General features: G+C 46.7%; 1 protein-coding gene across 1 annotated transcript in view; it reads right to left on the bottom strand.

Annotated features, from left to right (window-relative positions):
* Positions 1-1,386: 1,386 nt before the first annotated feature.
* LOC124007196 (serine/threonine-protein kinase PAK 3-like) overlaps positions 1,387-21,779 on the bottom strand; it is a 56,408-nt gene continuing 36,015 nt past the window's right edge. Inside the window, exons 3-16 of the mRNA XM_046317590.1 lie at positions 21,326-21,426; positions 20,727-20,880; positions 20,504-20,541; positions 19,260-19,322; positions 17,254-17,397; positions 16,671-16,845; positions 16,016-16,079; positions 4,511-4,559; positions 4,228-4,340; positions 3,746-3,863; positions 3,533-3,632; positions 3,198-3,394; positions 2,948-3,085; positions 1,387-2,747 (exon numbers count right to left, since the gene is read on the bottom strand). Of these exons, the coding sequence (XP_046173546.1) occupies positions 2,658-2,747; positions 2,948-3,085; positions 3,198-3,394; positions 3,533-3,632; positions 3,746-3,863; positions 4,228-4,340; positions 4,511-4,559; positions 16,016-16,079; positions 16,671-16,845; positions 17,254-17,397; positions 19,260-19,322; positions 20,504-20,541; positions 20,727-20,880; positions 21,326-21,426 (1,544 nt within the window). The 3' untranslated portion in view covers positions 1,387-2,657. The remainder of the gene's footprint in view (positions 2,748-2,947; positions 3,086-3,197; positions 3,395-3,532; positions 3,633-3,745; positions 3,864-4,227; positions 4,341-4,510; positions 4,560-16,015; positions 16,080-16,670; positions 16,846-17,253; positions 17,398-19,259; positions 19,323-20,503; positions 20,542-20,726; positions 20,881-21,325; positions 21,427-21,779) is intronic.

Below are 21,779 nucleotides of genomic sequence, written 5' to 3'. Positions count from 1 at the left end.
GAAACTGTGGCTACTATGAAACAGGCAGAGAATGTCACAGGGATGGTTATAAGTAAGCTGTTAAGAATCAAGAAACAGTCTATATTTATGTAGGGAGAGAGCTTTTCAGAGTGCTTGTCCAGTAGCCTCTGCTATGGGATGGTAGGAATGGCAGAGTGAAGGGGAATGTGATCCTCTTGTTTTCAAGGGTCCGTAAAGACAGGTTACAATTATAGAATGGCACTCAGTCATCAATCCAAAAACATTTTCATGGACAAATGATTAACTAACACCCACCAATCTGCGGCCACACAGCAAAAACTCACGGAAACGCATGGAAACAGATACAACTAAACTCACACAGTACTTAGGAAAGTTTAGCTGCGACAAGACACTGGAGTAATGAGTCTTAACTCACGCTGAGGAAGCTAAAGAACGGCATCCCATTAAAAAAACTATATATACACTCCTCATGGATGGACAAAGACAGAGAGAGAGAGAGAGAGAGACCGACAAACAGACACAGAGAGAGAGAGAGAGAGAGAGAGAGAGAGAGAGAGAGAGAGAGAGAGAGAGAGAGAGAGAGACAGAGAGAGAGACAGACAGAGAGACAGAGAGAGAGAGAGAGAGACAGACAGACAGACAGACAGACAGACAGACAGACAGACAGACAGACAGACAGACAGACAGACAGACAGACAGACAGACAGACAGACAGACAGACAGACAGACAGACAGACAGACAGACAGACAGACAGACAGACAGACAGACAGACAGACAGACAGACAGACAGACAGACAGACAGACAGACAGACAGACAGACAGACAGACGAACATGTGCACTAACTCAGGGATTGTGCTCATTTGAACAAATGGCTTCTGCTTCAGATACATTTAGGTAAATTCACAGATCAGAGGTTAAAGCAAAAGTAAGGCTCACTGATGTGAAACAAATGGTAACATTGGCAAACTGAAAAATATGTTCAACCCCTTTTTAGTTGGCAGGCTATGCCCACATAGACACTAATATAGTCTAGTCTGTCCAGTCTAGTCTGTCCTGTCTAGTCTGTCCAGTCTAGTCTGTCCTGTCCTGTCTAGTCTGTCCAGTCTAGTATAGTCTGTCCAGTCTAGTCTGTCCAGTCTAGTCTGTCCTGTCTAGTCTGTCCAGTCAAGTCTGTCCAGTCTAGTCTGTCCAGTCTAGTCTGTCCTGTCCTCCAGTCTAGTCTGTCCAGTCTAGTCTGTCCAGTCTAGTCTGTCCTGTCTAGTCTGTCCAGTCTAGTCTGTCCTGTCCTGTCTAGTCTGTCCAGTCTAGTCTGTCCTGTCCTGTCTAGTCTGTCCAGTCTAGTCTGTCCTGTCTAGTCTGTCCAGTCTAATATGTCCAGTCTAGTCTGTCCAGTCTAGTCTGTCCAGTCTAGTCTGTCCAGTCTAGTCTGTCCTGTCCTGTCTAGTCTGTCCAGTCTAGTCTGTCCTGTCCTGTCTAGTCTGTCCAGTCTAGTCTGTCCTGTCCAGTCTAGTCTGTCCAGTCTAGTGTCCTGCAATAGATTGTGACACCTTCAGAATCTTTCTAACGGACCACGCGTCTCAGACGTTCTGATTGGAAATTGACTCTGGACAAACAATTACAAATAAATTAATTTACTAAATCGATTTGAACTAACTACAGGTAGTAAGTCCATAACATGGGTTTCATACTTGAACTTGAAGAATTGGAAAATGTTTTCAAAGCTTTTGACTTTGGAAACGTGAACACACAGTAGCCCATCCGAGAGGCAGTAGTGATTGAATCAGCCTCCACTACAGCCTTGGCCCAGTCATTCTCTATGTCAGATCTCTGAACATCTAGGAAGTTTAGGGTATCCAAGGAATTACAGCTATGTCCTGGAGTAAGCCAAATGGCTTGCAAAAAACGCACGCACACACGCACACGCGCGCGCGCACACGCACACGCACACACACACACACACACACACACACACACACACACACACACACACACACACACACACACACACACACACACACACACACACACACACACACACACACACACACAGAGGATGAGCAGGTTGCAAGTTGGTTACACAGAGCCAAAGTCATGCAGGCATATGTCGGTTCCCGAGTCCCAGAGTCTGTCTCTCATGTAAAATGTTCAATGCAGGAGAGGCCTTATCGGAAAGACCTAGAAGAAAAGGGAACCGAGGTGATCGCTGGACAGAAAGGGAAGGAAAGGGAAGGAATCACAAGCTCTCAGTGCTTCCTGGATCTCTCCCTCTTGAAAAGGAGCACAAGTTTTTTCTTTGTATTTTCTCTTTTTTTGTGTTTTTGTTAAGGAGCATCTACTCCCCTCACAGGACACACACACTTACACACACACACACACACACACCCTTACACACACACAAGCTTACACACACACACACACACACTTACACACACACACACACACACTTACACAGTACCGATGGACTGCTCCACATGTACAGAATGCTGGCGGACTAAAAGAGGAGGCAGGAAGGTGATTCAGTAGCAGCATCTCAGCCGCTGAGAGGCCCTGTAGGCCAGCTGTCCATCCTCTGTATGAGGCAGCAGGGGGGTTGGTTACTGTTTATCCCTGTGCTGCCTGTCTCACAACCCCATGGAGCAGGGTCCAGCTCTGTGTGTGGACACACAGTGCCTCCTAGCGGCTGCTGTTCTTGATGGCCTCCTTGGCTGCAACAATCAGGGGGCTCAGGCTGGACAGGGGCTTGGCTAACTTCAGGAACGAATGCTGCAAAGAACACAAGAGAAGAACAGTAATGAGGGGAAAGCTCTACAGACTGTGATTCAAGGTTAGAGCAGTATGTTAGTAATGTAGGGGTAGACTGGTCAGTGTGGTCGAGTTTGGGTTATGTTCGAGTGGTCAGGTTAAGGTTTGGGTTGTGTTAGTGGTCAGTGTGGTCAGGTTGGGGTTAACATGGTGGTCAGTACCTGGAGGAGCTCCTTGGCTGAGCCTCTGCGGTCCACGTCCATCTCCAGGCAACGGTTGAGGAAGTCTCTGAACACGGAGGTCAATCGCTCAGGGTTCTGGAGCTCTGGAGTCCCGTTGGTGGCGATAAGGTACAGCGCCTGAGGGGATGGGAGAGAGGGGTGGAGAGGGCCAATCAGTTATTGGCCCTTACTGATCAAATAGCTCCAGTATATCCCTGGATGTGTGTAAACTGTAGATAATGTGTCTTACTCTGAGAGGGTTCTCATTCAGGTAGGGAGGTTCACCCTCCACCATCTCTATGGCCATGATACCCAGGGACCAGATGTCCACCTTGGGCCCGTAGGCCTTGCGGGTCACCACCTCGGGTGCCATCCAGTAGGGCGTGCCCACCATGGTGCTGCGCTTGTTCTGCTCTGGGGTGATCTGGGCACAGAACCCGAAGTCGGCTTTAGGGAGAGAGGAACATGTCAGACACGGCTTCTTCAACCCCACCACTCCCCACACGACTCTCTACCGCAACATCCAATTGACTATCATTCCACCCTGGTCCCTCCTGCCTGTCCCTTACTAGTGAGATGACTTACTGAGCTTGACCGAGCCGTCCATGCCCAGCAGGATGTTGTCACTCTTGATGTCTCTGTGGATCACCTGGTTGGAGTGCAGAAAGTCCAGAGCCTGCAGACACTGTAGAGAGTGGGGACACAGACACACATCTGGATCAGAGGAAATGCCTAGGCTAGTGGTCAGAAGGGGCTCAGCTCAAGTCACTAGGGGGTATTTGTGGGCTGGTCTCTTACCTCTCTGCAGACTGCAGCGATCTGGCCCTCGTCCATGCAGGTCTCAGTCACGACATCAGTCAGTGAGCCTCCAGCCAGGTACTCCATCACTACCCACAGCTCATCCCCTACCAGGTAACTGCAGACAGAGGAGGACAGAGAGGTTAAAGGTAGGATCCAGAAAGCAAACAGCAAAGTGGGTCGATGTCCGTATCAACTAAGAGCACTGGAGCTTGAAGCTTAACCTCTCCTCTGTGTTGGTGCCCTGGCTACCGCGCTCTAACCGCGTGAGGGCGAACCCGTGCACATGCGCAGATAATATGTGTGACTGTGTGAGAGTGAGGTCTTGAATATCGCTCATCCCAATAGCTACGGTGCTGCTCGTGGTCAATGCCATTTCGCTGAGTCTACCTTCAAGTATAGTAGTGCACGAAATTGTCATATTTACAGTATCTGCTATACTTGCGGTTTTCCCCATCAGTAACCATGGCTATGAAGGTCACCTGTCCAGGTAGTTGACTATGTTTGGGTTTTTGTTTTCCCTCATCACCAGGATCTCATTGATGATGAGCTCCTTCTTGGGCTGCTGCTGGAGGTTCATCTGCTTGATGGCCACCTAACAGAGGCACAACCACAGGCGAGACATTAGACGGTGCATTCGGTGCTCTTCCGGCAGACTACACAGCTACTGTGATTAGCCAGAAGAGATGGCTAATCAGGGTGACAGACAGACCCGTAAGATGTGGATGTTTTTCTGAAGGGACGGCGGGAGTTAAGTTAGTTTACCTCCTGGCCAGTAGCAATGTCAATGGCTGTGTATACAGTGCCAGATGCCCTGAGGAAACAAGAGAACAATGCATTAGTTCCACATAGAAACAAGTCCTCGTGCAAGGAGATAGAACAGATCATGGTGCACACAAGCTATCCATCCAAAACATGTCCCTCCACGGTATCTATCTCCATAATATTAGAGTTATGCAACTCTCCAGCGCCTGGAGGACACTTCCTTATTGTTTTATTAACACAATAATCTTAAAGAAAACTATTACATAATGTCTTTGAATGGAAGCAGTTCAATTGCTGTTTTCCATAGATGATCAGGTACCATTTCATTTGACCACCAGAGGGCAGCATTGATGATTGGCCATTGAAAAGGCAACACTAATGCTTCTGGGTCAGTAATAACTAATACAAGTCATAAACCTGTCAATAAAGTTACCTTTCCTCTGTGATTTCTATAAATGTCCTGCAGGGGTTATGTCCCTACAGTATATAATGTACACATTATACCACTTATGTGGATAATGTCAAGAGCTCATTCTGCCATGAGTGGTGGGCCTGAGTTGCATGTGAAGTGTGTGTGAAGCAAGGTTATTATAGTTTTTTATTTCTATAATTTGTCATTTTTAAATTTAGAATTCAGTTTAATTTCAGTATGTTTTCAGACCTGATTTGCAAGTTTCTATTTGTTTATATTTGCTAACTACTTCGTTCAAAGAGTGCAGTGTATAAAGTCAGAAAATCTGCTGTCTCAGCCACTGCCTGTCACCAAGGGAGTACCCCAAGGCTTGATCCTAGGCACCACGCTCTTCTCAATTTACATCAACAACATAGCTCAGGCAGTAGGAGGCTCTCTCATTCATGTATATGCAGATGATAAAGTCTTATACTCAGCTGGCCCCTCCCTGGATGTTGTGTTAAATGCTCGACAACAAAGTTTTCTTAGTGTCCAACAAGCTTTCTCTACCCTTAACCTTGTTCTGAACACCTCCAAAACAAAGGACTACTGGTTTGGTAAGAAGAATGCCCCTCCTCCCACAGGTGTTATTACTACCTCATACTTGTATAGTCACCTCATACAAGTACTTGGGAGTATGGCTAGACGGTGCACTGTCCTTCTCTCAGCACACCAAAGTTGCAGGCTAAGGTTAAATCTAGACTTGGTTTCCTCTATCGTAATCGCTCCTCTTTCACCCCAGCTACCAAACTAACCCTGATTCAGATGACCATCCTACCCATGCTAGATTACAGAGGCATAATTTATAGATCGGCAGGTAAGGGTGCTCTCGAGTGGCTAGATGTTCTTTACCATTCGGCCATCAGATTTGCCACCAATGCTCCTTATAAGACACATCACTGCACTCTATACTCCTCTGTAAACTGGTAATTTCTGTATACCCGTCACAAGACCCACTGGTTGATGAGATATCTATCTACTGCACCCCTCATCCTCCACATACAACACAAGTTCTGCCAGTCACATTCTGTTAAAGGTCTGTTAAAGCACACACATCCCTGGGTCTCTCCTCTTTTCAGTTCGCTGCAGCTAGTGACTGGAACGAGCTGCAACAAACACTCAAACTGGACAGTTTTATCTCAATCTCTTCATTCAAAGACTCAATCATGGACACTCTTACTGACAGTTGTGGCTGCTTTGTGTGATGTATTGTTGTCTCTACCTTCTTGCCCTTTGTGCTGTTGTCTGTGTCCAATAATGTTTGTGCCAAAGTTTTTGTGCTGCTACCATGTTGTGTTGCTACCATGTTGTTGTTATGTTGTGTTGCTACCATGCTGTGTTGTCATGTGTTGCTGCCTTGCTATGTTGTTGTCTTAGGTCTCTCTTCATGTAGTGTTGTGTTGTCTCTCTTGTCGTGATGTGTGGGAGGCTAGGAGCTATTTGGGTTGTATAATTGTTTTGATGTCGCTTGTTGCAAACTGTGGGTCAGTAATACATAAGGTGAGGGGTCAAGTCATAGGTTAGGTTAGCCCTTCTCATGACTCAGTCCTTCCACATCCTTTTGATTAGCTGAGGTGATTTGGTCAAGTGTGAAATGCATTCGAGCAGATGTTTTTTTTTGTTCCCTCCCGAGTTTCGGTCGGGAAGTGCAACACAAAACACCTCCTTGGGAATCTAAAACGCCTCACATGAAGTGTATCTTTTGTATTTATTAAATAATTTTGGGGGGATATGAAAGTTTACTGAACAAAATATGTATGTAAACTGTTGGCCCCATGTTTCATGAGCTGAAATAAAATATCCCAGACATTTTCCGTATGCACACAAATATAATTTCTCTCAAAATGTGCAGTTTTGTCACACAACACAATGCCACATATGTCTCAAGTTTTGATGGGGTGTGCAATTGGAATGCTGACTGCATTAACGTCCATCCAAGCTGTTGACAGAGAATGTAATGTTCATTTCTCTACCATAAGCCTCCTCCAACATCATTTGAGAGAATCTGGCAGTACGTCCAACCGGCCTCACAACTGTAGACCACGTGAATGCCGTTGTGTTGGCGAGTAGTTTGCTGATGTCAACGCTGTGACCAGTGCCCCATGGTGGCGGTGGGGTTATGGTATGGACAGGCGTAAGCTACGAACCACGAACACATTTGCATTTTATCGATGGCAATTAATGCGCAGAGATACCGTGACAAGATCCTGAGGCCCATTGTCGTGCCATTCATATGCCGCCATCACCTCATGTTTCAGCATGATCATGCACGGGCCCCATGTCACAAGGATCTGTACACAATTCCTGGAAGCTGAAAAATGTCCCAGTTCTTCCATGGCCTGCAGACTCACCAGACATGTCACTCGTTGAGCACGTTTGGGATGTTCTGGGTAAACGTGTACGACATCGTGTTCCAGTTCCCGCCAATATCCAGCAACTTCACACAGCCGTTGAAGAGGACTGGGAAAACATTCCACAAGCGACAGCCTGATCAACTCTATGCGAAGTAGATGTGTCGCGTTGCATGAGGAAAATGGTGGTCACACTAGATACTGACTGGTTTTCTGATCCACTCCCCTACCTTTTGTTTTAAAGGTATCTGTGACCAATAGATGCATATCTGTATTCCCAGTCATGTTAAATCTATAGATTGGGGCCTACTGAATTTATTTCAATTGTCTGATGTCCTTAGATGAACTGTAACTCAATAAAAATGGTTGATATTATTGCATGTTGTTTTTGCTCAGTAGAGAATTTCTGAAATTTCCAAAACCGTATTGCATTGATTATTACCAGTTCAAAGGATAACCCTATGGCTGTGTGGCATTGGGTTCTTGAGAGCTCAGGTTAGGTTATATTTGTTACTAGCCCAAACCGTTCAGATTGTGCAGACATTGTTGTGAGAACAGCGATTTTCAGCATGTTTCCTGGTTTGACAGACACTGCTGTAACTTTGCCACCTTGCACCGCAGATGCTGAAGGCCAACATTGGCTTAAACAGATGGACTTTGATGGGGATTTTTGTTCTATGCTAACTGGGTGTGTCAATCAACTCTAGGGGTAACTTTAGTAGGACATGTAAAGAAGAGTCAAGTTTGATACATAGTCATTTTTTCCCATTAGCTAGTGATAGCGAGTGAAAGTGATGCCCAAGCTAGGTCTTTTTGAAACATGGCCATCATTTGGCTGCCCACCAGATACATAATTCACATTGGTTTTCATTTTATTTTCTATTGTTTTGGAGAAACAAAATTATAATAGTTTCAGTATAGCAGTATTTGTACTGCACTGTTGGAGCTAGGAACACAAGCATTTTGCTACATGCACCATAACATCTGCTAAATATGTGTATGTGACCAATAACATTTGATTTGAGTTTGTTAATTATTTTATTTCAGTTCACTAAATTGTTTTTTCTTGAACTTAGTTTTTGTTTTAGTTTCTGTTTTAGTTTACTATAATAACCTTGGTGTCACGATCGTTGGAATCATACTCGAACCGTTGGAATCATACTCAAATCACCATCATTAGTGTCACCATCATTAGTGTCACGCCCTGGTCGAAGTATATTTTGTCAGCGTGGAGCAGCCAGAGCCGCCAGTCAGCATGGAGCAGCCAGATCTTTCAGTCTGCCAGGATCCACCAGTCAATCGGACTCTTCCAGATCCGCCAGTCAGCCAGACTCTTCCAGATCCGCCAGTCAGCCAGACTCTTCCAGATCCGCCAGTCAGCCAGACTCTTCCAGATCCGCCAGTCAACCAGACTCTTCCAGATCCGCCAGTCAACCAGACTCTTCCAGATCCGCCAGTCAACCAGACTCTTCCAGATCCGCCAGTCAACCAGACTCTTCCAGATCCGCCAGTCAACCAGACTCTTCCAGATCCGCCAGTCAACCAGACTCTTCCAGATCCGCCAGTCAACCAGACTCTTCCAGATCTGCCAGTCAACCAGACTCTTCCAGATCTGCCAGTCAACCAGACTCTTCCAGATCTGCCAGTCAACCAGACTCTTCCAGATCTGCCAGTCAACCAGACTCTTCCAGATCTGCCAGTCAACCAGACTCTTCCAGATCTGCCAGTCAACCAGACTCTTCCAGATCCGCCAGTCAGCCGGGATCTGCCAGAACTGCCAGTCGGCCAGGATCTGCCAGTCGGCCAGGATCTGCCAGTCGGCCAGGATCTGCCAGTCAGCCAGGATCTGCTGAAACCACCAGCCAGCCAGGATCTGGTAGATCTATCTACATGCCTGAGCTTCCTCCCACTCCTGAGCTTCCTCTCACTCCTGAGCTTCCTCTCACTCCTGAGCTTTCTCTCACTCCCGAGCTTCCCCTCAGTCCCGAGCTGCCTAAGTCCCGAGCTGCCCTTCAGTCCCGATCTGCTCCTCAGTCCAGTGGGGTTCTAGGTGAGGACTACTAGGCCATGGTCGGCGGCGAGGGTGGACTATCCAGGGACGCGAGGAGAGGGGACAAAGACATTGACTGACTGGGGTCCACGTGCCGCGCCGGAGCGGCCACCATGGACAGACGCATCGGCGGGCATCGGCGCAGAGGAAGGCTCCTGTCCTGGAGCTGGAGGTTCTTGACCGTGGACCGTCGCAGGAGGTTCCGGACAGTGGATTGTCGCAGGAGATTCCGGACCGTGGACCATCTCAGGAGGTTCCGGACTGTGGACCGTCTCAGGAGGTTCCGGACTGTGGACCGTCTCAGGAGGTTCCGGACTGTGGACCGTCTCAGGAGGTTCCGGACTGTGGACCGTCTCAGGAGATTCCGGACTGTGGACCGTCTCAGGAGATTCCGGACTGTGGACCGTCTCAGGAGGTTCCGGACTGTTGACCGTCCCAGGAGGTTCTGGACTGTGAAACGTCGCCGGAAGCTCTGGACTGGGGCTCATCGCCGGAAGTTCTGGACTGGGAACTGTCACCGGAAGCTCTGGACTGGGAACTGTCACCGGAAGCTCTGGACTGGGAACCGTCGCCGGAAGCTCTGAACTGGGGAGACGCACTGGAGGCCTGATGTGTGTGGTCGGCACAGGTGGCACCGGGCTGGTGACACACACCTCAGGGCAAATGCGGGGAGCAGGCACAGGACGCACCTGACTGGGAAGACTCACTGGAGGCCTAGTGCGTGGAGCCGCCACCGATGCTGGCAGATCCGCACCGGAGCCGACGCTAAACGCCCACCCGGACCCTCCCCTATAGAGTCAGGTATTGCGGCCAGAGTCCGCACCTTTTTTAGGCAGCCATTTCCCCACTTTGTTTTGTGGGATTTTGTTTTTGTGTAGCTGCCTGTGAGCACTGCATGAGCTTCACGTGTCGTGTATTCTTGATTGTTTTTTTGTTCGGTGCTCTTATAATAGAAAGATGTCGAACCGATATCCCGCTGCGCTTTGGTCAGTATATGCTTACAACGACGATCAGGTCACTTGATGTGGCGTGTACCATTCCTCTACGATGTTCACCAACTCTGTAATGCATACAGTTCAAGAATGGCATGTGAACCTACTCTGCCAAGTGTACAGTGTATTTAAAGTGCACTTTTTAACATGTACATTATTACTCATTTTAAAGTGTATGTTCTGTAACATATACAGTATATATATTGTGCGTAAATGATGTGTTATTCTGATCCCTGTGCCACAGGGGTATTGAGGCTCCAGTGGAATCACAGATTTGATATTCCCTCTATAGTAGCCTGAGCAGCCTTTGAATTAGCCAGACAAAGATTACAGTAAGCTGATAAAAGCTCTGTGTGTTTGGCACCCCTGGCTCGGGTACAGTAATCTGCACCTCTATCCAAAAATGTCCCTCTCTCTGCCCTGACATTTTACACCTCTGAGTGCTGGAGGGCAGAACCACTGCCCATGTTTTTACGATGCTTCCTTTTCTGAGTCAGCTCCAAGGGACTATTACACAGTCCCATGGTGAAGGAATATAACACAGTCACATGATTAAGGAATATAAAACACAGTCCCATGGTGAAGGAATATAACACAGTCACATGATTAAGGAATATAAAACACAGTCCCATGGTGAAGGAATATAAAACACAGTCCCATGGTGAAGGAATATAAAACACAGTCCCATGGTGAAGGAATATAACACAGTCCCATGGTGAAGGAATATAACACAGTCCCATGGTGAAGGAATATAAAACACAGTCCCATGGTGAAGGAATATAAAACACAGTCCCATGGTGAAGGAATATAAAACACAGTCCCATGGTGAAGGAATATAACACAATCACATAGTGAAGGAATGTAAAACTGTCCCATGGTGAAGGAATGTAAAACACAGTCCCATGGTGAAGGAATATAACACAATCACATAGTGAAGGAATATAAAACACAGTCCCATGGTGAAGGAATATAACACAGTCACATGATTAAGGAATATAAAACACAGTCCCATGGTGAAGGAATATAAAACACAGTCCCATGGTGAAGGAATATAAAACACAGTCCATGGTGAAGGAATATAAAACACAGTCCCATGGTGAAGGAATATAACACAGTTGTAACGACGTTCGTCTGTTGTAAGAAGAGAGTCAGACCGAAATGCAGCGTGTAGGTTACTCATGACTTTTAATGAAAGTATCGTGGTACATGAAAAAACTGATAAACGAAAACAACAAACGAAACGTGAAACTAATTACAGCCTATCTGGTGACTACTACACAGAGACAGGTACAAACACCCACAAAATACAACGCGAAAGTCAGGCTGACTAAATACGGTTCTCAATCAGAGACAACGACAAGCACCTGACTCTGATTGAGAATCGCCCCAGGCAGCCAAGCCTAACTAGACACACCCCTAATCAGCCGCAATCCCAAATAATACAAACCCCAATACAAATACAACATATAAACCCATGTCACACCCTGGCCTACCCAAACATGTAACAAAAACACAAAATACAATGACCAAGGCGTGACAACAGTCCCATGGTAGAATATAACCAGGAACAGACTGAGTCTCCTGCCAGGGGTCTGGTTTAATGTTTGGTTATACACCATGAACTTCAACCTAGTTTCCTCTGCATTGACTTTACCAGTGCACCATGGCAGTCTAACCAATAGAGATCCTTTTAAATTACTAGAGGGGCTATGTTATAAACAGTCAAAGTTCCATAATGGAGTGAAAATGGCAGCCATATTGATCAGGGAGAAATCCAAACCAGTCTAATTGGTAGAGGCATAATCCAGACTTCACTTATGCAGAAAAATAGTCGTGTGGCATGTGGAATACGTGTAATATAATTATTGTCAACCTAAAATATTGTCATATAATTATAAATACAGTTTATAGAGGTGTTATACCAATGTTTTGTATAAATAGCCTCTAAAATATATTTAAACAGACCATAAGTGTCTCAGATTGAGTTTTCTTGGAAAGCTGTCAGTGCTATTATCTGATACAATAGCAGTACATGTTGCATTTACAACTTGTCTAAGTCCTATCATCAACTGATTCCAGCCAGTGTTTGGCTGTGGATTGGCATTTGTTTGAATGAAATGTTGGCATATTGAGAGTTCATTTGAAAAATGATCAGTGTTGTCAATTTAACGACTTTTCCCGCTATATTTAGAGAGTTTTCAGACCCTTCCAAAAAGAGGCTAGCGACAAATTCAGCTACATTTTAGGCTGCCTTCCGGGAGTTTCTTCGGTTTTGATAGCATTTAGCGACTTTTCCCACTCAATTCTGCCACGTGGGAGAAGCTGTCTGTTTCCACTGAAGTCTCAGCAATGAGGCAGACACAGGCAGAGAATGCCAGCATCCCCTGACCTCTGAGAACAGTTTTTAAGATTCATCCCAGAATGACAGTAGCCGACGCCATAACACCATTTCCTGTCAGGAGGCACTTAAGGCAACTACTCTGAGACTGTCTAATGCTTCCTTTTGCTCCTTTGAGCAAATATCCTTTGAGTCCCTCCTTGATACTGTAGCACACATGTAGACCTCCTCCTGCCCCTTGGACATGATCCCTACTAGACTACTAAAAAAAGGTTATGTCTACTGTTGGCCCCAACATTCTGTCTATTGTAAATAGCTCCCTGACCTCTGGCTCCTTTCCAGCCTATTTAAAAACTGCCCTGGTCCAACCTCTCCTTAAAAAGCCCAATCTAGAACCCTCCTCACTGAGTAATTATAGACCCATCTCTAAACTGATTTGTTTTAATCCAAGATTTTAGATGTTGCTTTCAAGCCATTGGTGGCTTATTTGAGCATGAACAACTTACTTGATAAATTCCAGACAGGAATTCCAGTTCACTTCACAGCACGGAAACGGCTTTATTGACAGTTTCGCAATGACTTTCTGTGGGCTGTCGATGCCGGTGAATGCTCCATTCTAGCTCTTTTGGATAACATATATATATCCAGCATTGACCTTGACAGGTTAAGGTCATATCTATGAGGCAGACATTTCTCAGCGACCATGGGTGGTTCAGTGTCATCCCCAGAAGCGAATCACTATGGTGTCCCCCAGCGTTAAATTCTGGGCCCCATCGTTTTCCCCCTGTACAGGCTTCCCCTTGGTGACATAATCTGCAATCATTACATCCCGTTTCACTGCTATGCGGATGGCACATAGCTTTATTTACTAATCAAACCCAGCGGCCAAGCTAGCATAGCTACCCTCCGCAAGGGTCTTGCTGACATCAAATGTTGGATGTCTGACAATTTTCTCCAGCTCAGTGATAAGAAATCAGAGGTTGTTTTATTTGTCCCCCCACCTTGCTAGAACCCAGATTGTAAAGAACCTTGGTTATTTGTCGACCGATGTAAAGCGTATGGCCAAAGACCTTGGTGTCGTCTTTGACCCTTTACCGAAACCTCAAACTGGATGTTAAAAAGGTCCTCCAGTCCAAGGATTTTCATTCAGTCACTGATCCGGGGGAAAGTTATAGCTAGATGCTTTTTCCCCCTCACGAGGGGAAAGAGTTACACGAGTACTGTAACTCTTTGCATCCATGTCCTCAGTCAGAACTGGCTCCATTGTCTACCGTCAGTTCAAAATGCTGCAGTTCTGCACCAGAAAATGTAACCGTCTCACACTTATTTTAGCTTCTGTGCCCCGGCGACCAGTCACTTTTAAAATAGATGAAATGTTATTAATCACGTTTAAGGCTAGACTCGGTTTAGCCTCATCCTATATCTCTGATCTTTAATCTTCCTACGAGCCAGGACACAGCCTGAGATCCTCTGGCAGGGCACTGTTGACCACTCCAAAGTTTAGATTGAAAAGGAAAGGAGACCAGGCATTTGCCATTAGGGCCCCTAGACTTTGGAATGGTATGCCAGAGGAGATCAGGCTTGTAGATTCAGTGCCTCTTTAAATCCCTGCTGAAGTCTTCATAAGATTTCAACTTTTATAAAGCTGCTTTTAATGTATGATTCTTCTTTCGGTCTCCTTCCTCCTGTCTTTGTTAGTACTTTTATATTATTATTTTATGACGTGAAGCACTTTGTTACCTGCATTGAAAAGTGCTATACAAATAAAAAAAGTTCATGTTATTAAGTTATTATTAGACAGAATGAAGTGGAAGACTGATTTCACAAGTGACAAGTCAGAGCTTGGGTCAAGTCACACATCTCTCTCTCTCCCCACTTCTCTCCCTCACTCTGTTCTCCTTGCCCTCTTCTCCCTCCCTCCCTCCACCCCTCCCTCCATCCATCCCTGAGACTGTCACGCTACACCAGTGTATTGCATTGTGAGAGTGTATGAATAATGAAAGAGTGTTCATGTTTGGTCCAGTCAGCTCTCGTGGAGGCAGGCCCAGTCCCAGGCCCAGGCCCAGCCCAGGACCATTCTCAGGCCCAGTCCCTGGCCCTGGCCCAGACACTGATACCATGCAGCAGGCCAGGTAACGAACACTCTGTTATGTAGCTGTGCAACCAATCCATACTAATTATTGACTCCTCAGGAATAGTCTCGTGATCAATCTCCAGGTTTGTTAACAGCTCACATCATTAGATAACATTTTTCCAGTCGATTCAATCAGAGGAATCTGTGTGTAACCACAGAGTAGTGTTCTTATCTTTTTGCACAGCTGTTTTAATTTATAGACGGTGTGTGTAGATTGTCTGTCATTACCACCCACATTGATCAGGGGAGCCCTTAGGGGTGTGTTAGATGAGGCTACACAGACAAACAGAGTGTCTCTGCAGTGCTGGAGGGAGCTGGAAGCTGCTGTTGTTGTGTTCAGGACTGAGGTGGAGGGAGTGGTGATATCAGGGCTAAGCTCACCCGAAACTCCAGCTCTCTCAGAGAGAAGAGAGGAGAGAGAGAGAGAGAGAGAGAGAGAGAGAGAGAGAGAGAGAGAGAGAGAGAGAGAGAGAGAGAGAGAGAGAGAGAGCGCAGGCTGAGCTCATCTGGCCCGCAGCCAAGCCTAGATACAATTCTGATTTCCTCTCTACTTCTCTCTATTCTCTCTCAGACCCTTCGTTCTTTCTCTCCTCTCTGTCTCTAGTCACTTCTGAGTGAGACTCAGTCTTTATTTCTTTCAGCCGGGATGACTACCAAAGACGCTGGGCTGACTACCAAAGACGCTGGGCTGACTACCAAAGACGCTGGGCTGACTACCAAAGACGCTGGGCTGACTACCAAAGACGCTGGGCTGACTACCAAAGACGCTGGGCTGACTACCAAAGACGCTGGGCTGACTACCAAAGACGCTGGGCTGACTACCAAAGACGCTGGGCTGACTACCAAAGACGCTGGGCTGACTACCAAAGACGCTGGGCTGACTACCAAAGACGCTGGGCTGACGCTGGGCTGACTACCAAAGACGCTGGGCTGACTACCAAAGACGCTGGGCTGACTACCAAAGACGCTGGGCTGACTACCAAAGACGCTGGGCTGACTACCAACGCTGGGATGACTACCAAACGCTGGGCTGACTACCAAAGACGCTGGGCTGACTACCAAAGACGCTGGGCTGACTACCAAAGACGCTGGGCTGACTACCAAAGACGCTGGGCTGACTACCAAAGACTACTTTAGTCCAATAAGAGAAAGTAAGTAGCTGGTGGATTTGGATTGAAGGTGGACTTACCCTTGTCCTATTTTCTCAAAGCGTGTGTACTTCTTTTTGGGGTCCCCCACACTGACAATGCTCCCTGGGAGGACAGAGAGAGGTGATTAGTGGAGAGTGTAGAGGGTGTGAGAGCATGACAATAGGGGGTCTAGGTCAGGCTGAGACACACACACACACACACACACACACACACACACACACACACACACACACACACACACACACACACACACACACACACACACACACACACACACACACACACACACACACACACACACACACACACACACACACACACACACACACAGCACGACCATGGGGAAGGCAACCCTGCATTACACACACACTCCTCTGCCCACGCCACTCAGGGATGAGGCCTGCTGTGGGGCATCGTACTGCAGCCAAATACACTGCTGCATGCTGAACGGTTGGCCTGCTCAGTAGAGCACTGCTGATGTTTTTGGACAGGGACACAGGCAGACACTGCAGCACTCAGACTACGGAGGGGCGCTTGGCCATCCTAAGGCTGTAATCTCTGGCTTACTGAGCAGCCCACACTAATCACTGCAGTGGGATGGGTTTGGAGACCTAGACACACAACACAGTACAGTTACAGCACACTCTCTATGGGACTCTCCATGCTCCATAGGTCCACAAAGAGACAACATACTCAGTCGCTCCAGAATCTCCTCATCTGTCATCTTGGACTTCTTCTTCTGCCGGTCGGTGTTGCGGTACAGAGTGCTGGATGTGTTCTCTGGCAAGACCTGGGACTCCGGCGGGGTTGTGACCTCCTTCACAGGGGCGGGAGGCGCCAAGGGCTCGATGACAGAGCGGGTGTATATCTGTACGCAGAGGAGGAGGACACAGTCACAGTCAGAGAGGAGCAGGACACAGTCACGGTCAGAGAGGAGCAGGACACAGTCACGGTCAGAGAGGAGTAGGACACAGTCACGGTCAGAGAGGAGCAGGACACAGTCACGGTCAGAGAGGAGTAGGACACAGACACAGTCAGAGAGGAGCAGGACACAGTCACGGTCAGAGAGGAGTAGGACACAGTCACGGTCAGAGAGGAGCAGGACACAGTCACGGTCAGAGAGGAGCAGGACACAGACACAGTCAGAGAGGAGCAGGGAAACATGACCACTCTACAGCTCTGTAGTGAGTTGAGTTGTTGAGATAGTAAGACTGTAAGTCTGTCTAGATCTGTAACAAGGTTTTAAGTCATCGTTCATAACCTCAGTGTGACTCACAGATTTAGTGTGCTCAGGTCGAGGTGCGATGACGGGCGGAAGCTCATTGTCATCATCGTCGTCCTCCTCCTCTTCTTCCTCCTCCTCCTCCTCCTCCTCTGACACAGGGGGCGCTATCGGGGGCTCTGTGGATGTCTTTGCACCCTGAGGGGTAAAACAAGGGGTCAGTGAGGAGGTCTGTAGTATGTTGGACTGTGACAATCTGACACCGCTGGGACAGACCGCATCACCTGCATTACTGTCAACGGTCAGTCCAGGGACTCCTAATGGTCCATGTAATGAAGCATGTCCAAGCTCACTATAAACACCTTCTATTACAACAGGGTGCTCGGCTGTGAACTAGGACGGGGTAAAACAGAAAGATTGTCATGGATTTGACACGTGTAATTAGGAATGTAGTTATTCGACATGATCAGCTTGCTTAAACCTGGAGAGAATAGCTACTAGAATGGCTTACGGGCTGAGGTATTTGTAAGTCGCTCTGGATAAGAGCGTCTGCTAAATGACTTAAATGTAAATGTAAATGTAAATGTATGTACCAGAAAGAGAAAAGACAAGAGAGTAGGGTATGGCATGGATGGGATTTGGGTGGGCTTGGGGGTTGGGGGGGGGGGGGTTGTAAGAGGGTGAGGTTTGAGAGTGAATAATTTTACAGCAAAAGAAGAGTTAAAATGAGAGTTAAAAACAGAGTTAAAACGAGAGTTAAGAACAGTTCAAATTAGAAAACATGCTACAACAAGGCTAATGGGGATTTTTTATTTTATTTTACTAGGCAAGTCAGTTAAGAACAAACTCTTCTTTTCAATGATGGCCTAGGAACAGTGGGTTAACTGCCTGTTCAGGGGCAGAACGACAGATTTGTACCTTGTCAGCTCAGGGATTTGAACTTGCAACCTTCCGGTTACTAGTCCAACGCTCTAACCACTAGGCTACCCTGCCACCCCGATAAACTCTGTCGTGATATATTTCCGCGTCAGCTCATAGAACTGCATAATAAAGCATACGGTTGGACCTGGAGAACCAAACATGCAAAACAACCCCTGACCCAACACTCCAACTCCAACCAGGAGCCACTAAAAACATCATCCAGTCTTACAGTACGCTAGGCCACAATACCAACTATGATGGTGGTGAAAGAGCCACGCAAAGGCCCCTCCCTGTCCCTATTTGCTCCTCTGTAAATGATTTCTCATGTCTCTCCCCTCTGTACTGTACGCCATCGTAAACACCATCATCTTGGTGAACCTGTTCTGTAAAGGTGGGATAGATTTCATCCATCTCTAGCCTGAGTATGCAATGTAAGATGGCAAAGAACAGCCAAAGCAGCACAGCATAGCAGTAGTGGTGACTAGCTGCAGGCTATGCAATGGTGGCAAGCCAGCAGTCCTTCGTTTGGCAGTGGAAGGTGGTCTGGTTTAAGCCCTGCCATGGGGGGGATACGAAGGGTCAGTGTTCTGAGAAGAGCCCGAGAGACACAACAGATAGAGCTGAAGGCGGGCAGAGGAGATGAGAGGCTAGCTGGCTAATGGTAAGTAGCGCCCGGCTAGCAGGTTTCTACTGGGCCATGCGGCCAGATCCAAACAGCCGATGGACTATTAAAGCAGGCACATATTGGCTACGTGGTGCACATGGGATCAGGCGTGCAGGAATGTGAGTATCGTCACAGCCCTCTCAGGCATGCGCCTCACAGCCCCTGCAGTTAAAGGATGGGCCATTTGGAATTGGTTAAGGGAAATGCTTACAGCCAAGTGGTGAAATAGAGACGCCTCCATTGCTTTACGAAATGTAGCCAGATTCAAGTTAAATATAGAGAACGACGATGTCTCTAAAATCTCAAACATTTGCGGATGGCAAGTCATGTTCATCGGTAAGTCCTGTTCATTTTCATCCAATGGAGCCTGGATAATTGGGCAAATCTAGCATCAACAACATTAAGAGTTCAAAATGGTTCAAGTTAGAGTACAGCCAATGTAGAGGTTATGTAGAAAGTAATATGGAGGACTTACCTTGTCAAATAATGCACTGCAGGTTCTATGGCTGACAGGAGGCCCAGACGACAGCAGTCGGTTCTGAATGTGAAGGTTGAAAATGGGAGGATTTACTGAACACAGACCCACACGACATTACAGAGCAAAGGACTGGACTACAGCGTGACGGGAGAGGGCAGAGGGCAGGGGACCGCTACGGAGTGATTGGGGAATAAATGACATCATCAACATCTAACACAGATGAATGGATCCTCACATACTGAGGAGAGATTTTCCTGGGCGAAGAGACACAAATCATGTTTTGGGGAGTGGCGATGCCAAGGTGATCACTACAGTGATATTAGTGGCAGAACCTTTCGCTTCGGGACTGTAAACTGAACACCACCACGTTATTACATATTATCAGAGGGCTGAGCGATTGAGAGGCGTGGTACCCACTGCCAGGCTCAGGAACCGGCTCCTTACGGACCTGCTCTATCAACACTTCGTCAGGACCCTCAAGAGGGCTGGGAGTCAACAGGCCCAGCACCACTGCCTGGGAACAACAGCCTTCTCCAGACATAACAAAACCATAATAGAGAGAAGGGTCTCCGTGCTCAGACTCCTCACACCCATGCCAGGGGTAAAGTGCCAACAGACAGAAAGACTAAAGGCAGGTGAGTGCACATGGCCATCTGAGTCTTCTTTCTCAGTCCACCAATGAAACTGTCCAAAGAATATTTTGTCAATAGCAACTCCCCCCCCCCAACCCCCAAATCAAATCACATCAAATTGTATTGGTCACATACACAGGGGTTCGCAGATGTTAATGCGAGTGTAGCGAAATGCTTGTGCTTCTAGTTCCGACTAGAACTTACCAGTCTAGCTATCATACAGTGAGGAGATTGGTTCCGTCACTTGTGTAGACAGTTACCCGTACACAACTACCCGTTCAAGAGCCTATAGGGACAATGGTTTTCAAAATATATGAAATATGACAAAACGGTTCATTATTCAAATAAACTGAGCCATTGTGGCAGCCCAGAGAGAGTCATTAGGCTGATTTCCAAAGGGACGTTTAGACTCTGAGACAGTCGTGTGAGGTCAGGGTAATGATAATAGACAGTCTTCGCTTACAGTCCTTACAAAAGCTCCACAGCACTCTACGTCTGAGGAGAAAATACTACAACGTGTGCAAGCTCATATTTGTTTCTCTTTCAACAAATGTGGGCTAATTCGTTGTTGAGAGGAAAGGGACATGTTAGAAATGGGTGAGCACTTACCAGAGTGTTGACTGCTATGTATCCATGTGCGGATTTGTCTGAAAGAGAAAGGAATCATTGCCCGACGTCCAATTCTCTAACAGTGACAACACGCTGACAGATCCGCATGTAGACTCTCCAATAAATAGTCAAAGCTTTTGCTCAGTAGCACATTTTTTAAATTTTATTCAGAAAACGTAAGACAGCGAGATGATCTGGGCATTGTGTGTTTGTGTGTTCTCACCTCCGGAGGTGAAACTCATGTATTTCTGGTTGTTGACCGTCTCTTTGGAGTCGTAGAACTTGAGCACGTCCAGCACGGCCTGAGGGTTCTTCTTCTGCTCCAGCTTGGTGATGTTGGAGGTCTGAAGGAGGCGCGCCCACTGCTCTGGGATGCCCTGGGGGAGAGAGGTCACAGGTCATAGGTCAGGGGTTAGATCCACTCTTTGTCCTCATTGCTACCGCCACTGCACACCTTTTCATGTCTGGGTTATAGTTAACAAGTAGTGGTAATATGGGTGATACGGGTGTACTAATAGCTACTACTAGACACCTTCCTTGTCTGTGATATACTGTATAAATATATGCACTGGAAATACCTTGATCTGTCTCTTAAATATGTACTATTGGACTATAAATTGTGCCTTCCTGTATTATACTTGTGCTAAAATGTTTATTCTATTCTAATAAGCCATTTACTTTACGTTCGTATTCTTATCTTTTATTAGTTCTTATTGTTGTTGCGTTGTCGAGAAGGAACCCGCAAGTAAGCAATTCCTTAGACGGTGATATACCACATGTATCCTGTACATACGACAAAAACTATTTGACACTGAAACTTACAGTGAACTCCCCTGTAACAGCGTCAAAACCAACATGGATGGTGTGCTCAAAGTCTGAGGGCAGGGAGATCTCAGGACGCTCCTTCTCCTTCTTCTTGTTTGCTGCACGGAGGAACAAAAGAACATGCAGATCTATTTCTAATACTGGGACAGGGATTTTAAAGAGATGATACAGTGCCTTCGGAAAGTATTCAGACCCCTTGACTTTTTCCACATTTTGTTACATTACAGCCGTATTCTAAAATTGATGTTTTTTTTTTAATCCTCAGCAATCTACCACACATCACCCCATAATGACAAAGCAAAAACTGGATTTTAGAAATGTTTGCACATTTATAAAAAATAAAAACACACCCATTGCCATGAGACTCGAAATTGAGCTCAGGTGCATCCTGTTTCCATTGATCATCCTTGAGATGTTTCTACAACTTGATTGGAGTCCACCTGTGGTAAAT

Source organism: Oncorhynchus gorbuscha, linkage group LG02 (genome assembly GCF_021184085.1).
Source record: "Oncorhynchus gorbuscha isolate QuinsamMale2020 ecotype Even-year linkage group LG02, OgorEven_v1.0, whole genome shotgun sequence".
Taxonomy (NCBI): domain Eukaryota; kingdom Metazoa; phylum Chordata; class Actinopteri; order Salmoniformes; family Salmonidae; genus Oncorhynchus; species Oncorhynchus gorbuscha.
Note: the sequence above shows the minus strand (reverse complement) of the source record. Positions and strands in the feature narration are given on the sequence as shown.